Here is a 26,117-nt window from a genome sequence, read left to right on the forward strand (position 1 = left end):
CTCTCCAACCGCGACGCCCGTGATTCTCAGGACGGCCGTCGCTCTCCACTTCGCCCTGACCGACGCTCCCCTGACCATCGCTCTCCCACTCGCTCTGACCGTCGGGGCCGCTCCCGTTCGCGTTTCCCTCCGGACGCGGAGTGGCGGACCTCCCGTCGTTGCTCCCCTTCCCCCACTCGTCGCCGGGAGCGCTCCGCTTCCCCGCCGCGCCGTGGATGAACCTCCCTTGCTCGCCCGGCCCCTTCTGGCCAGTCCCCCCCGGTTGACCGGTACCAGCCGCCTCATCGCGCCACTGCGCCGACCGGGGCGGGCAATGGCCCTAACAGGGGCCGGCAGGGCGCCAAGAAGAAGCGTCGGGGACAGACCCGGGTGGCGGCCACCGCCCCCTTGGCCCCCGGTGCCTCCGCTCCTCCCGTGTCCGACCCCGCGGCGTCCGAAGTGACTTGCTTCAATTGCGGCATCGTCAGTCATTCGCAAGTTAACTGCACCAACCCGATTAGATCTGTCCTGGACGGCCATCAGCGGGATGAATCCTGGCGATGGGCTTTGCCCTCTGTGTGGGACCCCGAGGACTCGAACCACATCTTCTCTTGTGTCTCGGCCCAGTTTCTTTGGAGTTGTGCGCGCGAGTCGTTTGGTGGAAGTTGGTGCCACACCAACTTCTCGTACCTCTTCGCCAAGATCCAGGCCTCGCCCCCTACGTGTTGCCACATTAGGTGGCTGACCATAGGTGCCCTTGCCTGGACGCTTTGGACGGTTCGGAATAAGCTAGTCATCCAGCGGATTCCCCTTCGACGGGCTATTGACGCAGTGTTCAAACTTTGTGGTTTCTTGTAGCTTTGGCGGCCTCTTAGCCGCCCCCAGGACCAGGACGCCATCACCGTCATCATCTCCGACCTTCGTGCGATGGCTCTCCGATTGGCACCGCCGCTTCCTCCGCCACCTCCTGAGCCTGATTAGTGCCTCCTTGGCTCTCCAATGTTACCGGCCTTTTTTTTTGTTTCTTTGGGCTTGTTGAGCTGTGCCCTCGACAGAACCTCTTGTACTTTATGTTGTGAGACTTGGGTGTGTGTGTTGTGGACTCATTTGTGATACTTGGTGGTCTGTGGCGGTTTGCTTTATTTATAAAGCGGGGCGAAAGCCTTTTTCGGTAAAGATCTCCGTAAGCAAAATATTAGCTTACTCACGAAATGGTGGTGGGAACTTGAGACACAACAAGGGTTGTGGCAGGATGTGATTCGCGCTAAGTACTTGAAAAAAGATACGGTAACATCGGTGAGAAGTAGATTCGGATATTGACCGATTTGGAAAGCCATTATGAAGGTCAAAGAGTGCTATCTGGCTGGAAGAGGGGTGGTCTTGAAATCTGGCAACATTGCTAGAATGTGGATTGACTCCATTGCCAATAATCCTCCTTTGCGTGATAGATTCCCTGAACTTTATAGTATATGCAATGATCAGGAGATTACAGTTGCCGAGTTCAAAAAAAATGTTGGCGTCGATTTCTTTAGGAGGCGCTTGCACCCTCCGCTGCTGGATCAGTGGGGGGAAGTCAAGCGAGTGGTTGGTTCATGGTTACTCTCCAATGAGCCGGACCAAGTAGTCTGGAATCTTGGGAAGAATAAACGCTTCACAGCTAAGTCTGTATACGCATACATGAAAAAGCATCTAGCTGGCTGTGATTATAGATGGATATGGAAAGCTAAACTCCCTCTTAAGATTCAAATATTTTTATGGCAATTATTCCAGGACGTTGTGTTGACACGAGATGTCATGAGCAGACGAAACTGGGTTGGAAACCCGAAGTGCTCCTTTTGTATGGATAGAGAAACCTCGTAACACCTTTTCTTCACCTGCCTTGTCACCAGGGTAGTCTGGAGAACCGTTGGGTGTCCTAGGCACGAAATTATGCCCGAACAATCTGTGGCAATACTTCTACTGGTGTTATATTTTCTTGCCGGGTGGATCTAAATTCTATACCTTTGGCCTTGCTGCGATATGCTGGGCTATGTGGAACTGTCGCAATAGGGCCACATTTGAACATAAAAAGCTAAAGACTCCTTTTGATGTGGTTTTCTCTGCGTGTGGTTTCTTGAACTACCGGGCAGGTTTGATGGCTGGAGTTGACCGCGATGCAATGGAACGTGGCGCCAAGATGCTCAAGACCAACGCTGCGACTATGATGAGGATCTGCGCGGCCCCAGCTGAACCAACGATGGACTGACGAGTTGTTGCCGTCCTGCCTTACCTCAGAAAAAATGCCCAGCTGTTATGTTAGACTTTGATCATTGCACTTGCGTGGGCTTTTGCTTTCTGCTCATCCTGTGAGCCTTACCCCCTCTGGAGATTGTTTGTTGGTACCCTCGTTGCGTTGGTTAGGCTAGTTGGTATTTAGGTGTCACTGGGTTTTCGCCCCATAATGAGCTGCTCGATGACGAGTGCTTACAGTGGGTTTCATAGTGGTGCCTTGAACTCGCTTTCCTCTTTCTAGCTTCCTTAAGCTCGAACTACTGTATTTCCGTTATGATAAGTAATGGGAAGGGGTTATGCCCGGTTAAAAAAAAAGATCGAAGCGAGCCTCCAGCGATCGATTCAGATCGAAGCCAGCTCCAAGAGCCTCTTGCTCGTGATCGATCCAGATCAAGCCCACACAGGAGTCTCTGCCCGCGATCGATCCAGATCAAGCCCGCACAGGAGTGTCCGCCCACGATCGATCTTCCGCCGCCGGCCTCGTTTTTCGCCGTCCCTCACCGGATCCGGCCACCAGTCGCCGATCTTCGTCGCTCTCGTCCGGTCCGGCCATCCCTCGCCAAGGGGTCCGTCCCCTTGCCCTTATATAGCGTTTGATGGGGGCCGGTCCGTGCCCCTTCGCCTTCTGAAGATGGATGCAGAACAGAGGAAGAGCAATGATGGCGCCGCGCCGCGCCTGACAAGCTTTATGTTAGCCCGGGTAGTTGCCGAGGCATCGTGGGGAAGTGGGGGCGTCCTGCGCCCCGTCGTGCGCCATGTGTCGAGCCTGGCCCGCAGGCGAATGGGGCCCGCGCCGTTTCGCCCCCTCCCTCCGCAGACAGAGTCGTGTACGCCGCAGGCGCGGGTGCTACTTTCGGGCCCGTGGGACTGGCGGTACCCATGCCCGTCTGCCTGCGGCCCAGAGCGCGGCGCCACCTGTAGGCCCAAGGCAGGCCCACCTCCAGGGCGTCACGAGTAAGACCCTCGCGAGGGCTTTGCCTCGCGAGGCATGCGTCATCGAGTGTCACCATGAGCCTCGCGAGGCCCTCTTGCGGGGCGGCTTCCCGAGGCCCCGGGGGCATGCGAGTCAAGGGCTGCACGGCGGAGTCACGCGGCCCTGCGTCTTTACGTGGGTGATGCACGTGGCGACGTGCGGAGCCAGAGGGGCGCCAACAGACGCGAATGATGAGGCTTCCCTCTTCGTGCTAAGGGAGCAAGGACAGCGCACCGGTCCCAAAGCAATCCCCAAAGGTTACCCGTTCGGTGCAAGAAGACCAAGATGACGGGCTCGCCAGCACGGAGGTCATCACCGAGCCCACCGAGTTGAGGGTCGCGAGGTAGAGCGGTACGTAGGCAACGAGCGCACCCCAGAGTTCGAACCTTCTTGGGTCCCCATAGCCCCGATTCCAACAACTAATATTTGGAAAACTTTAAAATCCTGCATCCCGTGGGTTTTGCAATCTCCCTGCTGTGTGCTACGTAATGGCTCGCTCATCTCTTTCTGGCATGATCAATAGTCACCCCTGGGCAGGCTGCACTTGATTTCCCCCGTACTCTATTCTTTTGCTTGAGACCCTTCCTGCAACGTCTCTTCTCAGGTTGAGAAGGATTTTTGGCACACAACCTGCACCCAAATCTTGTCAATGGCTTCCAGAGAGTTAGAATGGATGTTGCTCCGCCTAGCTCTCTGTTCCACCAAACTCACATAATTGACCTCTGGTCACCTGGGCTACGGCTCGTTTTGAATGCATAAGGTAGACAATGGTCTACCTTTTCTTCAAAGGAAAGCAAACTAATTATCTGACTGGTTTTCTTAAAGAAAGAGTTCAGATTGGTTGGAAACTATTCGAACTGTTTTTACGCCTATTCATATAAATATGTGCATATGTATCTTCATCAGATTTCTTGTAATAGTTCACCCTTGTAGAAATGTTCCTGCCATGCTCTGTTTCTGTATTAATTTTAGTTTCTCATACGTTACAGAGCAAAGAAAATCCCCAGAAGAGCGTGTTATTTATGAATTTTTGATGGGAAAAATACTCGATGTCTTCCCAGATTATTGTAAGGAGGCTGAAGAGCATTTATCCAAAGCAGTACGTAGCAGAAGATTAAACAATTCCTTCTCTTGCTCCTGGAGTTTTCCTGGTTAGAATCCTAAATAATGTCTGTTGCTCCTGGATAGGTAAAGCTGAATCCATCTCTTGTGGATGCATGGCTATGTTTGGGTAACTGCATCTGGAAGAAGGGGAATTTGGCATCAGCAAGGAACTGTTTCTTATTAGCACTAAGTAAGGTAAATTAATCTGGATGTAGTTACTTATTCTGTTCTTATATGTTTCTTAATTCTCCAGAGCATAATTTCATTTGGCAGGGCGCAGATAAGAAAATACTATGTCAACTCTCAATGCTTGAAAGGAGTATGGCTCAATGTAAGGATGTCTTCTATCACTCAACCGATGGTTTTTCAAAGTTCAAAGTTCTATTGCAAACTATGCCACCGTCCTAACTCCACCGATGAATAGCTAGGCATGCATAATCTGTTTTTTTTTTTTTTGTATACAATTACAAGAATTTTTTTTGCTCTTTTTTGTGTGAGATAATAAAATTAATCTGCCATTTTTGCTCAAATTATCTTATAGCATTACTTGGATGATAAGTAAAGAAGTTTTTAACAAGACTATCACGAGACTTAGTATTGTATCGAAGCATTGGCTATTAGTTGTAGTGCTGATGTTATTGTGCCATTGTGCCTGTTGTTAGAGGAGCAACTTAGATGTATTGCATAGCCCATGGGGCAAACATGTAGTACAATATACTTGGGGTACAAGGAAGGAAATCTATACTAAAACAAATAAGTAAAGAGACATAGGCCAATATAGATTCGTTTCGGCAGTACCGTCAAGAGGATGTCGAGTTTGTTCGGAGGGACGAGCATGGGGGAAGTCGGAATGGACGAGAGAGAGAGAGAGAGAGAGAGAGAGAGAGAGAGAGAGAGGGAGGGAGGAACTCCTACCCGAGTTGACGACTCCTGGGCTCAACGCCACGTGCTCACCCCTGCTCAAGCGTGTGCCCACTTCCAGACGTGTGCCCTACTGGTCAGACGTGGGCTGCCGCCTCCTTTCCACCGCCCAACATCTCCCAAATCGACGAATGCGACCAGCTTACTGCCTACACACGCCAGTCAGGCCCTTCTCCGCCATCCATGTCGCTCCTGCCCCGATCGATGCCCTACAGATTGTTTCTGCCCTTCCGGCCACCGCCACCATTGCTAGGAATCTCCTTTCAAGTTGCCCCCGATGTTGTGTACGGCTGTGCTAGCTGGGTGTTGCTAGTGCTTGGGCCTGTTACTTCTTGGTCACCTGTTTTCTCCTGATTGCATGTCCATCTGTGTTGGGCGATATTCTAAGAAAATCAAGAAAAAATGTCATCATGAGGCACTGTCTTTCTTCCTCGACGCTTGGTCATTTTTTGACGGTTTTCTTTGCCGACTCCATCTCGCACATGCACCTTCCACTGGTGTTGGGCGCTCGTCCGCTAGTTGCTCTTTTCCGCTGCTCCTCGGAAGCATCTTATCCGCACTACCTCCTACGTAGCCTCTTTTGCAAACACGATGGCTCATGTATCATTGTCTCATGTGTGCTTCCTAGCTTCTACTCCCTCCGTTCCCAAATATAACTCTTTCTAGAGATTCCAACAAGTGATTACATACGGAGCAAAATGAGTGAATCTACACTCTAAAATATGTCTACATACATTCGTATGTTGTAGTCCATTTGAAATGTCTAAAAAGACTTATATTTAGGAACGGAGGGAGTAGCTTTGTTCTATTTTCCATTGTGTCTACCAAGTCTGTTGTGCTTTTATATTTCTCATGCCATGCGATCCCACCATGTTAAGGAGTATCAGTATTGGTCTAGCAGTCCTTGTTAGGCTATGTCTCTTTTCTTGTACCCAAGTCTTGTGTAATATGTATATACCCCTTGGGCTATGCAATAGAGATAAGCTGCATCCATAAAATCAGTGGTTTCTCCAAAAGGCTCGAGAGTTGTGTAAAGGAGTTCCAACAAGTCCCACACAATTTGCAAAGAAAAGATCGCCTAGCACTCGAGGGCTACTAATGAGGTTGTAGAGCAAAGAACGCGAGACATGATCCCGAGGGCTCCCTTAGTCCCTTTGAAAGGGCGATCCCATGACAGATGAAGTTAGAGTACTCAGCCCGGAGAGGGTCGCGAGCCCGAAGTAGATGCAGACAAGATACAAGACCCGAGATGTGAAGCTGCGTAGGTCTCGAGGCCCTGAACCATCCCGGGTCAAGCTGTGTAACCCTAGCCATGCCAGTATATAAGGTGTGACTAGGGACCCACCCGATGCCGCCAAAGATAGAGAAAAATAGATCTAGCCTTCTCCAGAAAGACAAGGAAGGAACTCACAAAGAGGATCTTGCAATTCAGAGGGATGGAGGGAGGGACGGCGACGACGACACATGTCTAGCTAGAGGTGGCATGAGGTCCTAGTGGATGAGGGCGGCCTGAAGATGCGAATGATGAGTGGTGGCGACCAAGGCATCACATATTCGGCGGGGACTCTTGCTTCAACACAACACCGGAGTGGAGCATCGATGTGCTCCATTGGATTTCCGACAACTTTGATCCTAGCACTATCAATGGAGGCATCATCCAGGGGCTCTTTGATCCTAGCACTATCTTGGGAGAAGATGGCTTCGACCCAGGGACTCTAGCTTCCAGCACCCATGTGCTATGATGTCAATCCAGTCAAGGAGATGGCCATTGGAAGCTTGGACCGTGAAAAATGATGGGAACGGGGGAAGACAGGAAACGGTCGAGATTGAGTACAAAAACGGGCTAGCCGCTTCATGCCGGAGAGGAGGGGATCATCCATAGGACCGAAAAAAGAATCGATAGGGAGGAGTGGAATCCATTTGATAAGAATGAGATCGGGGGAGAGGCTGAGGGAGGTGATCGAGAGGACGAGTTGCGGATGTCTGATTTTTTTTCCTAAACCTGGGTGCATGATAGGATGTTATGAATGCATCTATTGCATAGTCTAAGGGGCAAATATATAGTACGGGGGACTTGGAGTACAAGAAAGGAAATCTAGACTAATACGAACACCTAGACGAATAATAATACTCCTTAACACAAATCAGACTTTGATAGTTTAAATTTGTGCTTTTTGCTTAGTCCCATTTCCGTTGTATAAGCCTTGCTCCATAGATAATCTTGACTTTGTAGTTGCCGATCGAACGAGACAGAGAGAGAGAAGGAAGGAGATGAGCTTGCGCGCGCGAGAGGGAGTTTTGTACTGCCACAACGCGCAGCGTTTTCTGTTCTGTTATTCCTCATCTTATGCATCATACAGGAGGACTCCACTAACCACCTCCCGGCCAGGCTGCTGCGATCCGCAAGTGTCGCTCCATCCAGCGACTGGATCGACCAGAGACCACGACCAGGAGGTGGGAGTATCCTACGGAGAGATGCAGCTCTCCACTACGTACATGTCCAAGCATGCATTATTTCACAACAGAAAGAAAAACTACACTACTGCATGAGATTACTTAGGCTAACATTTCACCCCCTAATCTCACTGCACTACGCCGATCATCCCAAGTCTTTGCCGCATCTCGATGAAATGAACGCGCCCGAGCGCCTTGGTGAGTGCATCGGCGAGCTGATCCTGAGTCCCAACATGATCTATCTCCACCTGTTTCTTCTCCATACAATCTCGCACGAAGTGAAACTTAACGTCGATGTGTTTACTTCGATCATGATGAACTGGGTTCTTGCTCAGAGCTATGGCTGATTTGTTGTCCACCAGTAATTTGAACTTCGCCGGCGAGGTACCTACGATGTCCTCCAGCAGCCGGCTCAGCCACAGTCCCTGACAAGTGGCAGCTGCTATTGCAACGTATTCTGCTTCACAGGAAGAGAGAGCAACAATCTTCTGCTTTTGAGAGCTCCAAGTAACCAGATTTTTACCGAGGAAGAAAACATGTCTAGAAGTGCTTTTCCGATCTCCAGCGTCCCCAGTATGATCGCTATCGCTGAATCCAATCAGTTCAGCGGCTCCATGTCCTCTCCTGTAGCTGCACCCGTAGTGCATTGTGCCCTTGATATACCTTAGTATCTGTTTGACTGCTGCCCAGTGATGAGTGCTTGGCTTCTCCATGAATCTGCTTACAATACCCACTGAATGTGCAATGTCTGGCCTCGTGTTCACAAGATAGCGCAGGCTCCCAATCACCCTGCGGTACAGAGTGGCATCAAACAGTTCACCGTCATCTTCTTTTTTCAGTTTCAGGCGACACTCCATCGGCGTGTGACAACTGTTGCAGTTGCTCATCTCTGCTATCTCCAGAATCTTGCCCGCATAGCTCTTCTGACTCGAGTAATTCCACTGCTGCTTTGTCCTACCTCTATGCCCAGATAGTAACTTAGCAGCCCGAGATCACTCATCTTGAAGAGTTGCTGCATCTGCTCTTTGAAAGAGATAATGTCTGCTGCTGCGGTTCCTGTGATGATCAGATCATCTACATACACTCCAACCAACAAGTATGATTGTGAGTTACCTCGTCGGTACACTGCATGCTCCAGAGCGCTCCGCGTGAAACAAAGGGAGGTGAGAGTTTCATCGAACTTTGCATACCACGCCCGCGGTGCCTGATGCAGACCATACAGTGCTTTGTGCAGACGGAGTACCTTTCCTTCCTGGCCTGCAACTTCATAGCCGGGTGGCTGAGCAACGTACACTTCCTCAGTGAGATTGCCGTTTAAGAAGGCTGACTTCACATCCATGTGATGAACTTCCCAGCCAGAGTGCGCGGCGAGGGCCAGCAGCAGTCGAACTGTCTCCATGCGAGCTACGGGGGCGAAGACCTCCTCAAAATCCACCCTCTGACGCTGGACGTACCCCTTTGCGACGAGGCGAGCTTTGTGCTTGACGACATTGCCTGCCGGATCACGTTTGACACGAAAAACCCATTTCAGTCCTATCGCCTTGTGTCCAGCCGGGAGCTGAGCGAGTTTCCATGTGCCATTGTCGACGATGGACTGCATCTCGACATCCATGGCGCCTTTCCACGCCTTGCTGGCGAGCGCTTCATCCACTTCACGTGGCTCCTCCGCGCTGAACAGACAGCGCACGAGCAGGCAGCGCTCAAACTGTTCGCGCACTGCCTGATCTTCAGTCTCCTCCAGCACACTTGTGAAGCTCCGGTAGCGAACCGGCTGTCTTGTTGGCGCGTCGTGTCTGGAGTCGTGTGACTGAGGCGTGGCCGAGCAATCTTCGCTTGCTGCTGTAGGTGTCGCCGGAGCGGACTGTGATGTCCCTGATGCACTCGAGGCGGGCGTGATCGCCCCAGCAGGAGAGGCCGTAAATGCAGGTGTTGTTGGCGATGGGGACCGTTGCGGTGTCGAGGCACACGCCGGAGACCCTGCTGCCAGTGGTGTACACGACTGTGAAGGTGGTCGGCGCGGCACGATTCTCTGCCGCCCCCGGTGCACGCCATGTCCAGGGCCTGCTCTCTTCAAAGATCACGTCTCGTGTTACCTGCACCTTCGTTGTAGGATTGTACACACGGTAGGCCTTGGAACCTTCCTCGTATCCGATGAACACCATTGCCGTTGAGCGGTCGCTGAGCTTGGTGACGCCGGGGCTAACGTTCTTGACATGAACCGTGCACCCGAACGTGCGCAAGTGTTGCACGTTGGGCTTACGGCCGTGCCACGCTTCATAAGGCGTGACACCCTCCAGACTGCGCGTGGGCGCGCGGTTGAGCACATACACGGCGGTTCTCACCACCTCCGCCCAGAAGTACGCCGACATGTCCATGCTCTTCAACATGCATCTGGCCATTTCCACGACCGTCTGATTCCTCCGCTCTACCACTCCATTTTGCTGCGGCGAGTACGGAGCAGTGGTGTAGTGTTTGACACCGATCTCTTCACAGTAGACCTTGAACTCGCCGGAGTTGAACTCGCCGCCGCGATCAGATCTGAACGCGCGCAGCTTGCAATTTCCCTCTGCCTTTGCGAGAGTTTGCACCTTTTTGAACCTTGCAAAGGCCTCATCTTTGGACTTGAGCAGCTCCAACCACATGTAGTGACTATAGTCGTCCACGATCAGCAGAAAATACTTGCTCCCTCCAGGTGTGGTCGGCTCGATCGGCCCACAAAGGTCAGTGTGCACGAGCTCTAGCCCGCGCTCTGCGCGGTACGCGACGACTTGCGGGAACGGCGTGCGATGTTGCTTTCCGAGAGCGCACCCATCACAGTACTCCTCGACGCGGTCGATCACTGGCATGCCCTACACCATCTGCTTCGATGACATAGTGCGGAGAGCACGGAAATGCAGATGCCCCATGCGCGCGTGCCAACGCCAGGTCACGTCGTCTCCTAGCGCCAACATGCACCTGGGCGCGTCGATCTCGAGCGCGGCAGTGTACAGACGATTTCCAGAGCGATGGATGTGTGCCAGTGTGCGCCGTCCTGGGTCCTGGATGGTCATCACGCCAGCTTGGATGTTGACGATGCAGCCCGCTTTGTCCAGCTGTCCAACTGACATGATGTTCGTGCGCAGGCTCGGGATGTGAAAAACACCCGTGAGCACGCGCTGCCCTCCGCCTTGGCAGTGGAAGACCATCGAGCCGCGTCCGCGTATGGCCACCACAGAGCCGTCGCCGAACTTAACCGTGCCGTGCACAGTTTCGTCAAGCAACGCAAAGACTTTCATGTCGCCCGTCATGTGGCTGCTGGTGCCGGTGTCGAAGTACCACACTCCGTTCGGCGAGGGCATTGGCATTACCTTTTCTTCGTTGAGGAAGACTTCCTGCGGCGCGGCGATCTGAGGCGTGGAAACGGTGGTGACCACGGCCATGTACAGACCTGGGTCGTGATCTGCGCCGGCTTGCACCAGGTTTGCCTGCTCCTGGGTGCCCTTTTGCTCCTGCTCACGGAGCCACGTCCGACACTCCTTTTTCCAGTGCCCCGGGATGCCGCAGTGATGGCATTTCCCTTTCTTCTTCTTGCCGCCTGAGCCGCCCGATGCCTGCACCCTGGTTTCCTGACGTAGGCTTGCCGCCGCCCGCGCCTTTGGGTTTAGCTGGTGACTTGTTCTTGCCGCTGCCCGCGCTGGATGTCGACCCGCCGCCACCGCCTTGTTTTTCTCTGGCCATCCATTCCTCGTGCGTCAGCATGAGGCAGCCCAGTGGACTGCGTGGCGTAGTCGAGGTCGTAGTGATCCTCGCAAGCCGAGAAGCGCCCGACGAGTTTTTCGATCGTCATGGTCTTCAGATCGATCAGTGATTCAATCGCCATGGCCATCGGGCGATACTTCCGCGGCACCACACGAAGAAATTTCTGAACAACTTTGCGACGAGGGCGGCGAGACGCAGCCCGAAATCCTCGACGGACTCTCCGTCTTTGAACCGGAGATCCTCAAATTCTCGCCGGCGCACCTGCGCCTTGGCCTCGCGGGCGCGCTCACTGCCCATCCGCATCGTCCGGATCGTTTCCCACGCCGTCTTCGCCGTGTCCTTGGCGGCCAGCACGCGCAGCATCTCCGGTAGAACGCCGGTGAGAATGATCTGCAGCGCGCGCCGGTCGTCGTTTTCGTCGGCGACGTCGCCGGTCACGCGGACCAGACCCAGGCGACCTGCAACTTGACCTGCATCACAAGCGCCCACTCCATGTAGTTGGTGCGCGTGAGCATCATGGACGCCCCCGCCTCCTCGCGCACGACGTGCTCAACCTCCCTGATCTCGCCGCTGCCGGTGAGGCGCGCGAGCGGAGCTGTGGATGTTGGCGTCTTCGGCGGCGACTTGCCACCGCCTTTGTTCTTCCCGTCTGACTCGTCACCGGACATCACTACGACGGATCACACATCGCCGCCGCGCCAGGGATCAAACACCTAGGCTCTGATACCAAATGTAGTTGCCAACGAGACAGAGAGAGAGAGAGAGGAAGGAGATGAGCTTGCGCGAGAGAGAGAGTTTTGTGCTGCCACAACGCGCAGCGTTTTCTGTTCTGTTATTCCTCATCTTATGCATCATACAGGACTCCACTAACCACCTCCCGGCCAGGCTGCTGCGATCCGCAAGTGTCGCTCCATCCAGCGACTGGATCGACCAGAGACCATGACCAGGAGGTGGGAGTATCCTACGGAGAGACGCAGCTCTCCACTACGTACATGTCCAAGCATGCATTATTTCACAACAGAAAGAAAAACTACACTACTGCATGAGATTACTTAGGCTAACAGACTTTGACTTGAATTGGTTAGTTTCCTTTTTGATGGAGTTGTCACTAAATTGAGTAGAATTTGAGAACTTCATGGGTGGTCCCTGAGCTTTAATTTATGGTATGTCCTTTTCTCTCATAGGTGTTCAGATTAGCCTCTTGCTCACTGATCCGCTTTACAAAAAGGACTAGGCATTATTGGTTAAGAGTTATTATTTTGGGGAAGTTCAACATAATTTTCTGATGTGTTGGATTATCTATTGTTGATTGTTTCTGTGCATGAGTTTTTTTTTCTCTTAGATAATATTTTGTACCTAGTTTGATGGAAGCTGATTTTTGGTGTCGGCAAATTTTCATCTCGTTGCACTCATGTATTTTCTATTTGCATCTGCAGCTAGTGAAGACCAAGTGTTGTTAGTGGAAGAGAGCATTAATCATGCAAAAGAAGCTGTAATGCTGGACATAAAAGATGGAAATTCCTGGTGTACGAGTCCCTTGTTTCTAAATATATTTGCATATGTTCTGTGCTCTTACCTAGCTAGAGATGGTATTGTAGTTTTAATTCCATGATGTTAGTTTGCTGATAAAATATAGTAGGTGATTTTTGAGTTGAAGATGCATTGATTATGTGATTTTTGCATATTATCAATACATTGTATGACCTTGAGCTCGAGTTAGCTGTATGGATGCATAATCAGAAATCTAAAATGGCCACTCAAGATCTTTAACCTATTTTCTGACCAGGAATATGTTCTTAAGCATGTTCTGCCTCCTAGGGCATAAATTGCTTTTAGTTTTTATTTTCTTATTCTCTAGAAATTATTAAAACATGGTAATTCTAACCTTCAGTTTTGCATGTCAGAACATCTGATTGCATGACATGTTGTAGGTCTTGGTTCGGTCGCCCACAGGCCCACCAAGCGCAGACCAATCTATTCCACCGTGGCTTATAGACTACAAAGGTCAAGTCTCACTCGGGATATGATCTCCAAGCCCTCACAAATTTCTTGGTGCCTTCACACCTTGAAGGCTCCCAAGCACACCTAGTCGATCTAGGATGCGCACACCCTCAAAAGTTTACAATATAAGGTTGCCTTTGATGAATCCCTTGAAGGGGAGCCTTGGCGCAGCGGTAAAGCTGTTGCCTTGTGACCATGAGGTCACGGGTTCGAGTCCTGGGAAACACAGAAATGCAGGGAAAGGCTACGTACTATACACCCAAAGTGGTCAGACCCTTCCCCGGACCCTGCGCAAGCGGGAGCTACGTGCACCGGGCTGCCCTTTCTTTTTTGATGAATCCCTTGGTTATGCTTCATAAGATAATCTCCTCCACACTCAAACTGTCATAGGATAGATCTTTGGATTTGGAGAGTTTGGATGTTTGAAAGATAGACTTGAGAGCAAATAGGAGAGAAGATATTCAAAGGTTTGACGTGGATGTTGGAGTAGAATGCTTTTTGAACTCAGCGCAATGATAGCCACAATGGTGTTTAATCTTTCGGTGGGAGGCACTTATTCGATTTGCGTTGAATCGACCTTTAGGTCCTTGACTACCTAACTACACCAGACACTAGATGGTGCACCCTACCGCTAGACTTGTATCCTTGGGGTTACCGATGATGTCAGAGGCACGTCCAGCCTGCCCATGAATGTCTAATCCCCTGTGTTTGACCGAGAACAAAAGAGAACTAAGAATAGCAATCTAAGTATTGCAAACTAAGGATTGATTAAACTGGGGTTCCAAATGCGGTTCGCTAATGGCGTTGGACATGTCAGTTTACATGAAGTTGGAACATTGGCTGGCTTTTGAGTAAACCAAACCCAATTCTAAACGATGCCTTAGGGGTGGTATTTTTGGTGGCACAAAGGGGAAATTCGGCCAGCCCAAGGAGGGTGCCGAAATCAACCCTAAGTCCGTTTTCTCCACTAATACGGACTCTAAAAACTGCTTATTGTTCTGTATTTCATTATTTTGTGGGCCTGGCCTAAAAGCGAGGTCACACAACACCTATGGATGATTATGGACAAAGTTATGAAGTGTCGTCTTGTATATTTCATCCATGTTTCCATGTGTCATCATGGCGGACGCAAAGTCTTGAAATCCTCTTATCCTCACTAGAAGGGCCATCTTCATTCCTCGTATGCTTGCTCATGCTGCAGTGCTTGCCCCTCTCGTCCATGCTAGGTGCTTTATTCCTTAATACTCCCTCCGTTCCTAAATATAAGTCCTTTTAGAGATTACAATATGGACTACATATGGAGCAAAATGAGTGAATCTACACTCTAAACTACGTTTATATACATCCGTATGTACTCAATATTGAAATCTATAAAAAGACTTATATTTAGGAACGGCGGGAGTAATATAAACATATTTGATTTAGTTGAGTCATATTCTCATGAGCATTAGTGTAAGTTCTTAGAATTGAATGTACTCCCTCCGTCCGGAAAAACTTGTCCCTTAAATTGATGTATCTAGCACCAAGTTAGTGCTAGATATATCCATTTGAGGAACAGGCTTGGGACAAGTTTTTTCGGACGGAGGGAGTAGCTGATATTTAATTGACGTGTGTGAGGTCTGATGATCAGTCTTTGTCTTTCTGTTACTTGAGGAGGTGTGGCTGGGGGCTGTGAGTATAACTGTAGTAGACAAGTCCTCACAACACTTAACTTCTCTCTTAGAAGTGGATGTTTGAGTTGAAGCGCTTGAGTGAACTTGGTGGGACAGGGTTAGGGTATGTATAGGTTAGACCTAAAATATCTGACTGTTGCACACTTCTCTGTACAGCTCAGAGGCACCGAATGATCAGCATGGAGGCTCCGACTGAACTGCAAAGAGGCAACTTTTGTATAGCTCGGAGTGTCTGAGTAGAAAGTATCCAGAGGCTTCAACTGGCATTGACACACCTGCGCGCGCTACTGGACCTCATTCGGAATTTCCGATCGGCGATGGTTCATAGGTTCAGACCGATGTACAGAGGCTTGCACGAGTGCTTTGGTGGCTTTGAGTGGAGTTGTCATGTAGGCTCCTGATGGGCAAGGGTTTTGGAACGACTATCTCTCTGAATGAATCTGGCTTGGTGGCTCCTAACAGTGTAAAGAGAGCGAGAATATTAGGGAAATGGTTGAGGTTTTTGGGTGATTTTGGGTTTCGATCTTTAAGCACATAGCAAGAAGCTCATCACTACACATACTTGATTCCCTTTTGATGGTATAGACATACCTATGGACTCAATGTGATCTTGGATCACTAACAACTAAAAATTTGTCCTTAGCCTTGCTAACACTTGTCCTTGAAGAAGTGGGGGTCACCAACCATTAGTCCCTTTAATCATGTTGTCATATAATGCAAAACCCCCTAGGTGGCAATAGATGCAGTTTCAGTCTCCCTGTTTTTGGTCATTGATGACGACATTTATTAAAGTTTCGCGAAAGATATGCAACAAGTGTACAAAGTTATAATTACATATATATGATATATGGGAGCTCCCCCCAAAATTGTGCATTATTTAGAATTTGCTTTTGAAATGCAAATGCACAACAATCTTTTGAGAATGTGAGAAACTCTCTATACTATAGAATCCGTGAGAATACATAGTGTGTACAAGAATGTAAATATGCTCTCTACCACGCAACAAACATGGGATAAAACACTTGTTAATGACCTCAAAAGATGCACTAAAGCATAAGCATAAAGCGCAAGTGCAAAGTTGCTTACAACGTCATAACATGGAACTTAAGAGTTTACAAGTCATAAGAATCAGTTAAAGTAGCAAGACTGGTCACTCAACAATACCAACTCCTAAACAACTGCCCCCCTTGGAAAGCTCTTTCCCAAAAAGCACGAAACTAGTCTAGAATTACACCCTCTCCCCCTTTGGCATCAAGACACCAAAAAGTGAGAGGACTATCATCCCACTAGACTAAGCTTGATCAACATCCGGAGGCGAAGATGCCCTTACGGCAGTCTCGTTGTTGATGATCGTGGAAGGAGTTCGGAGGAAGGTCATGGCTTTGATCTCGGTAGTGGTGGCTGACGGGGGATCTTTTTGAACTAGAGGTGAATAGTCACCGAAGAAAATCCGGTTGCCAAAGGAGGTGGTGGTCACCAACAAACTCTAGGTGCAGGTCACTGTCATGATGTCATCATGCTCATGATCATCGCTAGATCGCATGGCAGCTTCATCATACTCTATCCGTGCCTTGATGGCTTTCACGTCCTTGGCAAGAGGTTTGACTTGAGTGCTCGCAGAGTGAAACTTGCCCGACACCACAACCCTCGAGACCTTCTCGGCGGGAAGGAAGGGTAGCTACTCCTTGATTTTCTGTGCAAGAGCAGCACTGGTAAAGGAGAATTATGCACCACTACCGAGAAGCAGAAGTGGAAGGTGCTTTGGCTGTGGAAGTAGTAGGGGTTGTTATGGATGCAACTTATCTCTATGCATAGCCCAAGGGGCATAATGTATAATATATTACACAAGACATGAAGGACAAGGGACTAATACAGACTCAATAGACCAATACTAATACTCCTTAACACCCCCCAATGCTAATACTAATATTCCTTCTCTCAATCATCTCTCCTCGGACAAATTATGCCATATGTGAATATTCCATATGAATAGTTTCTTTAAGTTAGGCGCCACTTCTAGATGATGGCTTAGTTTGTGGTTGCTGAACTATATTGTGCTGAAATAATTCTTTCTAAACAAAAGATAGTTTCAACTAACTGCAATGATAAACGCAGCCGAAGTGGTACTCAGCCCACATTTAAATGCGAAAGGTTTCTGTTCCTGGCATTACTAGAAGTTATATATATGAAAACAGCTAACAGGTCGTTCGAGAAAAAGGGAGCTAACAAGGCAGGGTCACTAGTAGTATCGAAAGAAACAAAAGATAAATTATTCTTTTGCTTTATGAGTACATTAAATCTGTTTTTTCCTCCGCTTGTTTAGGCTAGCATTATGTAATGACCAATGATTGTCTTGCTGAAACAACTTCTACTGACTATTCTGAGATGTAATTTCAGTTTTTTCAGCAAGGTTACCATTTCAACAACCGTTCACTTGCCTTTTTCTGTATATAGATAATCTGGGTAATGCATACCTCACAAGCTTCTTTGCGAGCGGAGCCTGGGACAAAGCTAGGCTTCATCATTCGATCAAAGCATATCAAAATGCTGTAAGTTGTGCATGTCATACTTCTGCGCATCTTATTAGTTTGCAAATTGTAATTTCTTAAATTATGAGATGGATTTTTTTATATCGATTTCCATTCTTTCAAAATGTAAAGCATGTATTATGTTGTTTCAATAAATTGTTTCAGGAGAAGGATGAAACTATGAAACTAAATCCAGACCTCTACTATAATTGTGCCACAGTGAGTAGCCAGATCTTTAATGGGTAGCAGAGTCAGCTAAAAATTCCACCAATACTTTCCATTTCCATAATATTTTTGGTTCCTTCCAGGCTTACAAATACTTAGAGAACTATGAAAGTGCCCTTCGCGGATTTGAAGCTGCTGCGTTAAAAGATCCTGCTCTCAGGGCTGACATAGAAGTTCAGAAGATCATCAATCTCCTTGATAAGTTAGAGAATGCAACGAAGGTACCTTCTGTAACTATAGTAAGTGCACTTGCAAACTGCAGCACTGGACATGAACTAACAGAATTGTCTCATTGGTCTCATTTGAGCTTTAGTCTCGATCGTGTGATGCTACTTAATGGTTATGCATGTATGTAGAAGTTAAATTTTTTCATGGGATTCAGTACAACCTAGATGAAATGATACGATAACATTTGTTACAACATCAATTCCATGCTCAGTTTTAGTGTGAGAGTGCTCTTGTCAGGTTTATAGTTTCAGCTTGCCCATAACTCATACCTTTTAAGTGTTAACAACACATCTTTGCGTTCACCGTGGCGAATGCGACAATGGAACAAGATCTTACAGTGGCAACTGCAGCAATGGCAAAGTCACCAGTCTAAGGAATCATCCCTTGAGGCTGTGGTGGAGGAGATTGGTAGCTGCCGCTGTCGTGGTGGACAAGGTCCGTGGTGCCACTGATTAGCAGGCTGATCACCTGGATAGAGATGGGTTCAGTGGTTCTGACACGACCTTGACCTTGGTCCTAGAAAACTGCGAAGGAAGTTTAGTCTGGGTTTGGTTCATGGTTTGAGCCCAAACCATTAACAGCCCTAAGTGGCACACATGCTTTCCACGATTCAAATTTTATTCGCCCAACTATTTCCGATGCTAATGCAATGACTTAAAGCACACCATTATTGTGGTTTTCAAAACTATTTTTTGTCTGTTGGTGCAAAAGTTTCTACCTATGACTTCTTTCACAGGGACGACTACGACCCAAGAGATCAGCATCATTGGTGTCATCTCTGAATGAAGTCAATTGTAATACTCCTTTTGGCACTGCAAACATTGAAGTTGTATACTGTGTTAAAATTGTTCTACTGTTGTTTAACTTCTCCCTCTATGCCATCATAGTCAAGTTATTCCACAAGAAAGCAACCATAAGCATCCTATCAGGAGGTTTGAACAAGACAGTTGCTGTTGTGTGTAAAGTGGTTCTTTGGATAAGACATGACGATGATGCTCCACTGTAAGTTTTCTCAGTCCTTAAATTCAATAAGTTTCTTATGCTTGCTCCATTATAACTTGATTTTTGTTATCATCATACTGCGTTGTTTCAGAACATTTGGAATTATCTAAAAAAATAAAACATGAATTTTTATTGTGTATGCTTGAACAGTCTGCTGTACCAGCAGCTTCAGTACAGAAATTACTCTATGATGCATCATCTAGTTTGTACGGATTTTGAGCTCTTTGTACTAGTGTAACTAGAAATGACGATACGCTGATTTGGTCGTTAGGTCTCCCGAGGAAGATGGTGTCCACATATGCTGATCCTCCACCTCATAAGTGAGATTAAATACAGCTAAGAACTTCTGCTTAATAGTAAAGATGAGGAGCAGGATTTGCACTAGTATAAATCAATACTGTCGATGCACTGCGACTCACTGTGCTGCATCATGCTATTTGGTCGCCACAATAATCCACATGGTCCCAAGGCCATCCCCACGGTAGGTGGCAGTTATGCTCTTTCTTGGCAAAATGTGTAACCCTAAAATTCATATAAAGAGCAGTACAGATTTAAAACTGACAGGAGTTTGCAGCTGTATACAATGCAGTACATAGTGCTCTGTTCTGAGCCCCGCACTTAACACCGAGCCCACACCCATTCCACCACTACTTGTGGAACTTTGGCTGGAGCCTTTCCACACACCCACCTTGCCACCTAGGTTTTTTATTTTTTGTGACAACCTCCCCATGCCTCCTCCACCGCCACCACCTGTGTCCTGCATGTCTCTGCACCACCACGCCTCTCCACCTGTGAGCAACACACATGCTGTGGCTGCCCCTCCTATGTTGCTATGTGTAGGCCCTGTCAGAGCCACCTCTGGTTAGAACAAGCTATATTTAGAAGAGAGAAGTCCACCTTTTAACCCTCAAGTTACTGCTTTGTTTAAGACTCAACCCTGAACTCTGAAACCGGTTACTGCACACCCTCAGAAATTATTCCGTACACATACCAACATCAGGAAATAGTACACATACCAACCGGTTTAGGAACTAGAGCCATAGAAGCGCGGGCCGGAGAGCGGTCGCCCTCCCGACGACGGAGGGGCGAGGGGGAGCGGCGGCGCTGGTATTGTCGGATTTCGGGTTCCGGCAAACCCTTAAGGTTCGAACTCTGGGGTGCGCACGGAGATCCTTTCCCTATCGACTCGCGCTTCTATGGCTCGCAAGAAATCTAGGCTGGAAAGAAGAACACACAAAGGGCACGAGGTTTATACTGGTTCGGGCCACCGATGTGGTGTAATACCCTACTCCAATGTGTGGTGTGGTGGATTGCCTCAGGGGCTGATGATGAACAATACAGAGGGAAGAACGGCCTCACGAGAGGTGTTCTTGAGTTGGTGCAGTGTGTTCTACTTGGTCCGGATCTCTCTCTCTCTTTCTCTTCTCTCTTTCTTTCTCTTTCTTTCCCTCTTCTTTCTCTTCGGTGGCTAGTCCTATTTATAGAGGTCCTGGTCCTCTTCCCAAATAATGAGCGGGAAGGGCGCCAATAATTAGCCATTTTGAAGGGGAACATCTAGTACAAGTTATCCTGACCAAAGGTGGTCTTCGGCTGCTAAAAGCACTGGTGATGACACCGTCTTGGGCTCCACGGCGACCTCCGTCCTGCCGCTCTGCTGGTCTTGGTCTTGTTGCATCGGAATAGTAACCTTTGCCCGATGCCTTGGACTGTGCTTGTTCCCTTTGCACCGAAGGGGAAACAAGGACACTGCGCAGGCCGGCGCCCGCCTGGCACCCGCCTGATCTCGATCGTCATGGCTTGCGTCACGGGCTCCTTGTGAGGTGCCCCTGCCTTGATCTCTACGCCTCCTCGCGAGCCTGCCTGATGAGGCTGCTCCTGAGGAAGCCTCCTGTCGTCCGCCCCGCAAGGCTTGGCCCCTTGTGAGGGTCTTGAGATTGAGCTGATGAAGCTGGGCCGCACTGGCCCCCTACTCGAGCCACGCCGCAGGCCGCAGGCAGGCAAGTATGGGGACCCCTGTTCCCAGAACGCTGACAGTAGCCCTCGGGCCCAAGGCGCGCCCGGGCTTGGCTTAGCAGAGAAGCGAAGGGGCAAGCGCGAAGCGCCGCGGGCCCCAATAGCCTGCGGCCTTGGACGCTGCGTGGCGATTGGTTGGACGCGGGCGTTTGCGCTTCCCCACGACGCCTTGTTACGCGCCCGGCTAAGCGGACCCGTAGTTGCACACAGTTGTTCCCCTTTCCGCTGCTCGCTTGCCTCCTACCTTTCCTTCTTCTTCGAGCTCCAACCTCCGCCGCCAATCCGGCTCAAGCTCTTCCCTTTTTCCATCGCCATGGCGCCAACAAAGAAAGGAAAGGGGAAGAAGCCCGCGCCTTCGCCTCGCTCACCTCCGGTGACGGCTCCCGCCGTTGATCGGTCGATCATACTCAATCCAGAAGCCTTGAACAAGGTCCGCTCTGCCCTTGCCACTATCTTCAACGAGTGCGGCAGGACCACAGTCTGGCCTGCGTCCCATACCTCCCTTGATAGGATCGTCACGGAGGTCCGATTCTTCGTCGATGCCCTGTGGACGGGTCTGGTTCCCCCTTTTCCACTTTCTTCAATGCGGTGCTCTCCCATTATCAGATCTGCATGATGCACCTCGGGCCTGAGTCCATTACCCTTCTGGCTGTCTTTGCTTTTGTTTGCGAGGCATTCCTCCTTCCGTTGCCCTGCTGCGCCACTTCTTTTCTTTGCGCTTGAGCGACCCCACTCAGTGCTCAGGGTGTGTGGGCTTCTTTGCCGTGCCAGAGACGGCCGCTTCAGGGATCGACTTCGGCCTTCCTCCTTCTGAGGCCAGGTTCAGAGAGCGGTGGCTGTATGTGGACGTCGGAGTGCCCAACCCTCTGCTCTCGCACCCGACCTCGCCTGCTGTTCCCCACTCGGGCTGGGACCATGAGATGCTCGCGAGCCCTCGGCTCGCCTTCGTCTGGTGCCGCTTCCAGAGTTTGAGGGCGCTCAATGTGACTGCACCCAAGGTGGTGAAGGAGTTCCTCCAATGCCGCATTGCTCCTCTCCAGCGCCACTCTTGTCGGATGTGGGACTTTGCGGGGCACAGAGACTGCATGCGACTTTAGGAGGAGGACTTGGCGCCTGAAGTGCTGCGGACGGTACTAAGGGTCTTGACTGGCGATCCTTCCCCAAGCAGCCTTCGGCGTGATGGTGCCCTTTTTATCTTTGCTCTGGCAGGGCCGATTTTGTGAGGCAGATGCCCAGCTTCGACAAGCGGGGGTTGTGCCCGGCTGGCTTCACGGGGCCCCGCGAGAACCCAGCCGCGGGAGCTGAGGCGACTGATGTCGAGGCGCCGATGCCGCGAGAAGCCCTGAAGGCGGCGCCTCCCGAGGCCCGCCCTGGAGCGGCAGCTGGCGCGGAGTTGCGGCCCTCGGCTCTTGAGGCCGGGGCTCCCGAGGCCCCGGCCGTTCCTCGCGAAGCGACGCCTGATGGCGTCCCCCAGGCCGGCTCCTTCGGCGCCGATCATCTTGACGCTTCTTCCACGCCCCAGGCTGACCCCCGCGTCGGGCGCTTAGGTCGGTTTCGTGTAGATTTCGAGGCCCTCCGCAAGCGGAAGGAGGCCTTGGGTGGCGACGACCGCCCTTGCCGCTTGTTGAAGCGCAGGAAGTACTTCGCCATGGACGAGTAAGTCCTCTTCTTTCTCTGCTCATTACTTTACTATCCCTGCGGCTGATTGTGGCCTTTCAGGCCCCATCCTGCCAAATTCGCCGAGTCGGCCCAGGAGCCAGCCCCCAAAGCTTCGCCTTCTCCGCTGGCTCTGGGCGCGCCGAGCTCGAGCGGCACCCCCGCCGCTGGACCGATCGGTGGAGTGGTCCGTTCCACCGGGCACCTTGAGCCTACGCGCCCGCTGTCCTTTCTTCATGAATCCTCCTAGGGCACATCTGGCTTGCCCCGCGTTCCTCCTCTGATCATAGAGGGTGAATGGTTGAAGTCTGCCTTCAGCTCCTCCTCCGTGGGTGGACCGACGCTAGGCTGGATTTCCAGAGGGGTCCATTCGGCGATGGCTAGGGCGCCAGCCCCCAGCCCCGCGCCGGGAGGGGGCATGCCGCCTCGGGGCCCTCCGCATACTTTGGTGGAAGAGGGTGATGCGGAAGACGTGCTCAGGCGCGCTCGGGAGCATCGCGCCCTTCGCCAAGAGTTCCTCCAGGGGGCGGCGGATGCGGTAAGCCGGATCGGGGCAGAGCTTGCTGGCGAGGATGCGCGCCTCGAGGCCGAAGGTTTGCCCCTTGCTGAGGAGAGGCGCAAACTGAAGGTAGCCGTCGCCCTCGCGCGTCACCAACGTGATCTTGAGAACGTGAAGGCTGAAGCGTCGCTGGTGGCTTCGCGGGAGGCCTACTCCTAGGCCGTCGAGGATGCTCGGGAAGCAGACCGTCGACGCAGAGATGCGGAGGAGCGCGCATGGGAGCTCCAAGCCTGGAGCAACTCCCTGGAGCAGCAAGTGGAACTGCGCCAGGCGGCCCTTGAGTCGCTGAAGGGGGCCTCCGTCGACCGGGCGGAGCTGCTGAAGCGCGAGGAGGCGCTGACGCTGGAGGCCGCCGAGCGCAACCTTGACCTTGAGCGGTTGGAGACGAGGGAGCACCTGGTGGCTCAGGCGGAGGATGACGTTGCTGCGCGCGAAGTCCGAGCCCAGGAAGAGGTCGACCGCCGCGTGGCGGAAGCTCGCTCGGCCTTCGAGCGCGAATGCGAAGCGAGGTTGGGGCTGCTCAGGGCCGAGGCTGAGGGTAGGACTGCGGCCCTCAGGGCCAGACTGGCTGAAGTGACGCGGCGTGCGGACTCATCCGCAGCCGCCCTTGGCATAGCGCAGGCGGAGCTAGCCTCTTCCCGGGCCAAGCTGCTTCTTCTCCAACAGAGGGTTGATGATGCCGAGGCCATCGCGCGGCGGAATGAGGACGAGATCCGTCAGCGGCGGGTTCTGGAACACGTGCATGCCCTCATGCTTCGAACGCTCAAGGAGAGGGCTAACACAGCTTTGGGCAACATTTGCGAGGCTACCGCTAAGGAGCCTCATGAGGCCAGCTACGCCGGCAACCTCCAGTTTTTCACCGACGTGGTGACGCTTCTGGAGAACCGCTCCGAGAGGTCCCGTTGGCTTGTCCAAGAGAGGAGCCGAGCCTTGCTCGGGCGTGCCTTCTCCTGTGTCTTCAGCTATCTGCAGGGCAGGGACCCCCACTTCGACTTCGACGCTGCCATCGCACCCGTGCCCATAGCCGTCCGGGGTGACCTGGTGCAATGGGTGGAGGACAACGTGGACGCCCTCGTCAGGGCCTTTGCGTCTGACGATGACGGCGTGATCGTGGCCGCCAATGAAGGCGGCGTTGTGGACGAGCCTGGCGCTGTCGGAGGTGTTGGCGGTGGCGGCGACGATGTCAGCGACGCCAGTGATTCCTTCGGGGGTGCCCCAGAAGACACGGTGAGTGATATGTCCGACTGACCGTATGTCGCTGCCGTTTACCTGCATGAAGAAGGTTCGGGCTCGGCCCTGAAAAATGTAAGAGCATTTTGGGAGGGGAGGCCCCTCATGTAAAGGTTTGCGATCAGTACCCTGGTAAACATAACGTTGCGTGTGAGCTTAGCTGCTAGCCCGGTGATGGGTCAGCTGACTTGTTTACCTTTCGACTCCGACGAGTCCCGAGCGGGCCTGCGGGGGCCGTCGCGCCTCGGGTATCTTCTGATTATCCTGTTGATCCTGCGATGAGAACCTCCGGAGAGGGTGCGGTGACAGCGGTCCCGTCTGTAGACGTGCCTGGCCCGGCCCGGTTCGCGAGGGGCTCGTGAGGGGGGGGGGCAGCCGACGCTAACTTTGGACGCAAAGCCGAAATCGAGATTGCTCGAACGAGACTAAACACCCCTTCCCCAAACACACGCAAGTCTCGAGCTCAAATCCAACTTAAATCCAAACCGAAGAAACTTGTCAACAAGGAAGAAGTGAAAAGCAAAAGGCCGCGTTCGGCACCTAGTCTAGTCTTCGACGTCTTCTCACCAGCGCGGAGCTAAGTGCTGCCATTGGGCGTGGGCGGGAGCCCCCGAGGCCCGAGGGCGGCTCTCCGGAGACTCCGGGGCATGTATAGCCCCACTCATTATTACGTGAGAGTGTCACGGGCGGCGAGCTTCACAGGCACTGGGCCTTCTTCATAGGTACCGGCCTTGCTTCATATCGCCTGACGAGGGCCCCGCCTTGCGCCTCACTCTACCGCCATTGACGGCGGCCGGAGACCAAGGACGACGCCAATGGGGTAGAGCGGTCGCCAGCGGTTCCCTCGACGACCACGGGAGGCCCTGGGGCACCTCCCCGGCAGAGGGCCTACCTCCTGAGAGCGCCTTGCTCCGACCGCCGCGGGGGCGAACCCGGATCTCGGCCCCTCTCCTGTAGCCCCCTGCGCCCTCCTCCTGAGGGATAGGAGGCTGCAGCATTGGGGCAGCCATCTGCTGCGGCGACTTGTATCTCCTGCGACCCATGGTTAGCATAAGCTTGCTCCTGAGGAATGAGTGGTACTTGATAGTTGCTGTCGCCGGTGCGGTTGTCGAGGCTCTCTTGGGGTTCCTGAAAGAGCTTAGCTTTTGGCGCCTCCTTGCCCCAGCCTGGCCCGAGGAATGAGCCATGATCTTCTTCCAGTGCGCACCCCTGATCCACCATGCGGGGCACATAAGCTTCTGGGGCCACCGCCTCGTGGGCCTCGCCGTAGCGCCCCGCATGCCACGCAGTCTGGCTTGGAGCGTCGTCTTGGGGGTGATAGCGCGGTGGTCCGCCGAAGCCGAAGGCCGCGGCGTGCACCCCTTCGCTGGCCGGAGATGGGGCCGGCGCGACTTGTCGCCTGGTGTCGACGGAGGCGTTGGCGCTGAACAGGCCCTGGAGTCCGCTTGAAGTTGCGTGAGCACGTATAATGCCGCCATACGGCCCGCCCTGGATCTGGGGCGGCAGCTGGACGCAGAAAGGAGTTGCTCCTAAGGCGGCGGCGTCCAGGAGCTCGGCTACTC

The 26,117-nt window shown here is 51.8% G+C and overlaps 1 protein-coding gene across 5 annotated transcripts in view; it reads left to right on the forward strand.

Annotated features, from left to right (window-relative positions):
* LOC119268130 (tetratricopeptide repeat protein 5-like) overlaps positions 1-26,117 on the forward strand; it is a 39,448-nt gene that overhangs the window by 3,116 nt on the left and 10,215 nt on the right. For 4 of the 5 annotated variants that reach the window (XM_037549649.1, XM_037549647.1, XM_037549650.1 and 1 more), the window contains 9 exons: positions 4,213-4,322; positions 4,412-4,522; positions 4,601-4,658; positions 12,877-12,966; positions 17,569-17,663; positions 17,808-17,861; positions 17,951-18,106; positions 18,832-18,889; positions 18,983-19,097. In XM_037549649.1, the coding sequence (XP_037405546.1) occupies positions 4,213-4,322; positions 4,412-4,522; positions 4,601-4,658; positions 12,877-12,966; positions 17,569-17,663; positions 17,808-17,861; positions 17,951-18,106; positions 18,832-18,889; positions 18,983-19,097 (847 nt within the window). The remainder of the gene's footprint in view (positions 1-4,212; positions 4,323-4,411; positions 4,523-4,600; positions 4,659-12,876; positions 12,967-17,568; positions 17,664-17,807; positions 17,862-17,950; positions 18,107-18,831; positions 18,890-18,982; positions 19,098-26,117) is intronic. The other variant, XM_037549648.1, reaches the window with a different exon arrangement.

The sequence above is a fragment of the Triticum dicoccoides genome, chromosome 3A (assembly GCF_002162155.2).
Source record: "Triticum dicoccoides isolate Atlit2015 ecotype Zavitan chromosome 3A, WEW_v2.0, whole genome shotgun sequence".
In the NCBI taxonomy this organism is placed as follows: Eukaryota; Viridiplantae; Streptophyta; class Magnoliopsida; order Poales; family Poaceae; genus Triticum; species Triticum dicoccoides.